The following is a 5,000-nucleotide window of genomic DNA, read 5'->3' as shown; positions in this document are numbered from 1 at the left end:
GCAGTCCTCTCATCAGGTTGGTGGTGGTAGAGGAGTTCTGTCTTGGCTACGTTGATTTTGAACCCAAAGTGACTTGCGGCTGCAGAGAAACGGTCAACAATTTCTTGCATATCTTCTGGGTCAAGGGAAACCAATGCTGAGTCATCTGCGTACAGAAGCTCCCTCACACACGGGTTGGTTCATGGCTTTAGCCGAGTGAGGTTGAACAGCTTTCCGTCTGTTCTGGTCCTGATGTACAAACCTCTGGTCAGCTTGCTTCCCATGGTTTCCAGGACTGCAGCGAGATAGAGAGTAAAAGGTGCCGGAGCCAGGACACATCCTAGTTCCACACCGTGCTTGATGTCAAACGCCTCACTGATATCCCCTCCGATTGCCACTTTTTCCATCATTCCGTCTTGGAAAAGTGTGATGAAATTGATCAGTCTGTCTGGGTATCCGTTTGTTTCCAACCCTTTCCAAAGGGTCTCCCTGTCCACAGTGTGGAAATCCTTTGAAAAATCGACGAATACCACATAGAGGGCTTTGCTGCTCAACTGCCTTTTCCTGGAGCTGTCTCATGCTAAATATCATCTCCGTAGTGGAACTGCCGCGTCAAAATTCGCACTTACTGGCAGGAAGGACTTCTTCTGCGATGGTCTTATCCATCCACTCTCTACATTAAAATATAGCAAGGAAGCAAAAAACTGCACTGTGAACTTACCGGTACTCGAACTCGGACCTTCCAGCTCCATAGCCGTGTGTCTTCAGCACTACACTACAACAACTAACATACTCTACTCAACACAGTTCTTTTCATTATTTACTTTTGTATGACATGTCAATTGATATCATGTCTAATAACCAAAACTAATCCTAACCTGACCGTAACTTTTCTTTAGGCTTAATTTAGGCTCCAAAACCGGCTGAGTTTCTTAAAATCGTCTGCCTGCGTATTTAACATAGGCAAAATGAGGATCCCCAATTTCACCTAGGTAAAAACGGATTCAACCTGAAAACGCCGGGATTTTACCGGCAACAGGTATCTCATTTTTTGTAAGCCGGGGAGTTTCCGGTTCAAAAACTTTTTACTACACCGGGTTTGCAAATGGTGTGATTGCTCTTTAACGTTCTTTGAAGAGTTGGAACAAGAGTATTGAGAAGCTTTCTAAAGACAAGGAGCACTCTTTTAAAAAGTTAACATTTTTTTAAAATCAAACAAGTCGCCATCCTCTTCAGTTTATCATTGCCATGTGATCAATCAGTAAAGGCGCGGGCAAGCGCCTTCAACATTTGCTTCAACATCCGTTCGATTTTGTTAGGGCCGATTTACACGGTGCGATTTTTGTCGCATGCGACATGCTCACGACAGGCCTACGACATGACTTACGATTGCCACACATGTTTTAAAATGCTACGACAAAACAATTGTAAATCATGTCGTGGGCCTGTCGTAAGCCGTTGTCGCATGCGACAAAAATGTACCGTGTAAATCGGCCCTTAAGGCGTGGCCAAACGCTCGCAACATTTCAACGCAACATCTTGCAACATTGCTGCGTGATGTTGCGACATGTCTTGGATGGGGTGGCCAAACGCACGCAACATTTTCATAATTTTCAACTTAACATGTCAATGTTCATGTGCACCAGGCCTCTGGCGCGTAAGAAGTGGACCTAACGCGCATGCCTTAGCGCAACATTGTTGCGTAAACGTGGCCAAACGAGTAGAACATACTGCAACATCTAAAATGTTGCGCGAAAAATTTGACAGTTTTCAAATTTGATCCAAAATAATCCAACATGTTGCAACATATCGCAACATGGTGGCCAAACGCATGCAACATGTTGTGCTCAACAATGTTGCAAGATGCTGCGTTGAAATGTTGCGAGTGTTTGGCCACGCCTTTAAACAGCAATGTTGAAACCGTTCCCCCTTCAACGGTGTAGAAACATGTTGAATCGATACTGAATGAGTTTAAAAGCGTTTGAAGCCGTTTGCCCGGGCCTTAACAAAAGTAAATTGTTTTCATGTAGTGAGTAAGCACCAGCCTTATAAAAGTATGAAACAAAGAAATTAGAATCAATTTTAAGCACTTTACTCATTGAAAGAATAAAAGTTTGGAAATCAGGCTTGTATTATATACGGAAAATAAAAATCTCCACGCCTCCAGTGAATTTGCTCCTCACCTTCACTTCTGAACCCTCTGCGTGAAATTAAAGTAACCAGAAAACTTCTCAGTTCCGAAAAAAAAATTACATTTAAGATATGTTCTAATTGTAGACTGGATCAGGCAAAACAAGGACACAAAGACAGGAATTTGGAAATACCGCTCCAAAGTCAGGTTGGTTATAATATTATAACGAAACTGAAGGCAGGTTTAAGATTCTTTTCATTGATTAATTCACTGTGTCTTTGTAATGAAAACCGCATTACCAGCAAACTCGGTTACTACAAGCTATCAAAGAGCATTCCTATAACTGAAGCAATATTTGTTTATATTTTTCAGGAACGAATTAACTTAAACCAGCCCGACACATTAACTGTAAATGATGCTGCCTCACATCTAAGTGAAACCTCTTCCATACCAGCTGATCAGCTTGGCTATGTCCTTGATATTGATTCCAACCCAGAAGAACGTCACAAACAAAAGGGAGGAAATCACAATGGTCACCATACACTTAATAGTTCAGCTGTCGTACAAACAAGAGGTAATTTTATCTGGAGGTTAATCCCAGTAGCATGTGACCTGTTTTTTTCTGATTTTGAGCCTTGAGGTGAGGGTGTGATTGGCACTAAAGATAGTTATCGTAACTGTTAAGTGCCGAACACTTTATTTTTGCAAACAAATACTTAAGGAACTTCAAGCTGATTGGATAAATGTTCTTTGAATTGCTGCAAAATGTCCAGGAGATCTTAGATAAATTTATGCGCTAGAGACGGTCATTCGTTAACGTTCGATCTCGACCGAAGATCGAGTTTTGAAGCTACTGTGTATGCGGGGTGTTTCAAATTCTGCACTCGCTTAGTGGAGATAGTGGGGAACAACAATACCAACTACCCGGTTATTTAACAATTATTCTATGAGAGCGCTCTGGATATGAAGTGATAGATAACGCGCCGAGTTGGTTATAATCATTATATATCCAGCAAGCCAGAGTAGAATAATTGTTTCACTAAAAACTCCAGGATCAACAACATTGTCGACTGAAGCATCGATTACTGCTCTTGTCAATTCCGGTCCAAAATGGCTTTTGTCGCCATTTTTTTCTTAGAGCTTCAAAAATGTCTTAAGCTCGCTTTGTTGCTGACGCGTCCTTGACTATATTAGATACAGAAATTATACGAACTGATCAGGGGCACCCAACGAGAATATAGTTCAAAACCACTTAAATATAGCATTGTTAAACGTATTTTAGCATTTAAACGGTAGATATAGGCGTATTTTTATCCCCTAAAAAGTTTTCATCTGTTCGGATTTCCTAGCTGAAAGTCTAGTGATCCGAAAATTATAGGAATCAAAACTTACCTTTTCGAAAATTTTAGCCAGAAAAAAGGCTCCCGAAAATTCTAGGTGACCTTTTTAGGGTAAAAATCAGTTAAAAATGGGCAATTATACCATTTTTCAGATGTTCGAAAATCCTAGGAGAGGCAGGCAAGCAAGACATTTTACAACAAATGTTCCGAAAATTCTAGATCTCAAATCGTCTTCCGAACAGATATTTTCCGAAAATTGACGTTGGGTGCCCCTGACTGATAGCCTGTGTCCGGCGAGCCAACGAAAATGTTGGAAATCTGATATCCGTTGTTCACTTTTTAATAAAAGGATATGGTCATCTTCTTGAGTTTCTTCAACTAAGTAAACAACCAAGCAACTACGCAGTTGTACAACAACTGTTCAGGTTTTCAACATCAACAAAAACGACAGCTATAACAACAACAAGTATCTCGACTAACAGGGACTACTAGCTTTCACAATTCCAGGTCTTTTATGGTAAAGGTAGAATTAATTAATCTGGTAAAGATAAGGTAAAACCTAAACTTGACAGTACACAATTTGTTAGCATACTATCAAAAAAAAAGCGCTGAAATTGAACTTTGCTCAGAAAACTAAAGAACAGAATAAGGATAAAAAAATAAGGATATAAAATGATAAAAAATTCCTGCGATTATCAGCAAAAGTCAAAGGTAATTTCACCCAAATATATGGGTAAAAGGAAGTGTCAAAAGGACGCCTAAATGTCTCTATCAAATCAATATCAAATCAATGTGTTCACGGTTATTTGGATCATCACGGGTTGCGGCAAAGCACTTTTTCTGTCATGCAAATATCGGATGCGTGATTTGTCAGGTGAGTGGTGAGTGAGCGTCGAATCACAAAGCGCGTAAGAATCTATCCAATCAGAAAGGGATACAGAAATCCCTGTAAACTCTGAACAAGCTTTTGGGAGCCGTTGCACAGACTGACTATGCCGGTTGTTTAGCCTGTCTGCGACGCAGGCTAGCTGAAGGGGCTCATCCCACATGTCAGTAGTAATGAAATCTCAAACTATGGAATATCCCACAGAAAGAGCAAGCGTTAAAGCAAGTTGCCAAGCCCGGTGAATTAATGATTAAGTGACTATTTTTTGACAGACGGAGCTGAACAAGAAGCAGAGATACAATCTGACGCTGGAAAGAAGACATCCTTCCAAGGCCGGTCATTCTTTATCTCTCTACCTGTTACTAAAAATCACTGAGATTGTCTCAAGTACAGTTCACTTCCTTTTGTAATTTCCTCACAGATAGTTTACAGTTGGTCTTTGGAGAACCCTTTTGGTATGCTTGTGACTTATTTCCCTTTCTGGCCCCTTTTCTTCTTGATAAGCTACCTCTCGGACGCTGATAAAGTGAAATCGCCTTTCAAACCAACATTGGGAAGGGGAGGGCTACAAGATATACCATAGTGTTGAAAAACCCGCATTCATTTGGTGTGTCCATGCTAACACACAGCAAGCAGTCTTTCAACTTTTTAAAAAACAACAATT

The 5,000-nt window shown here is 40.6% G+C and overlaps 1 protein-coding gene across 1 annotated transcript in view; it reads right to left on the bottom strand.

Moving 5' to 3' along the window:
- The window catches only part of LOC138004594 (uncharacterized), a 573-nt gene extending 184 nt beyond the window's left edge, over positions 1-389 (bottom strand). The window contains exons 1-2 of the mRNA XM_068851146.1: positions 242-389; positions 1-145 (exon numbers count right to left, since the gene is read on the bottom strand). The exon at positions 1-145 is cut by the window's left edge and continues 184 nt beyond it. Coding sequence (XP_068707247.1) covers positions 1-145; positions 242-389 — 293 coding nt within the window. The remainder of the gene's footprint in view (positions 146-241) is intronic.
- Positions 390-5,000: the final 4,611 nt, after the last annotated feature.

This window comes from Montipora foliosa, chromosome 5, assembly GCF_036669935.1.
Source record: "Montipora foliosa isolate CH-2021 chromosome 5, ASM3666993v2, whole genome shotgun sequence".
NCBI lineage: Eukaryota > Metazoa > Cnidaria > Anthozoa > Scleractinia > Acroporidae > Montipora > Montipora foliosa.
This window is presented reverse-complemented; position numbering and strand designations above follow the sequence as displayed.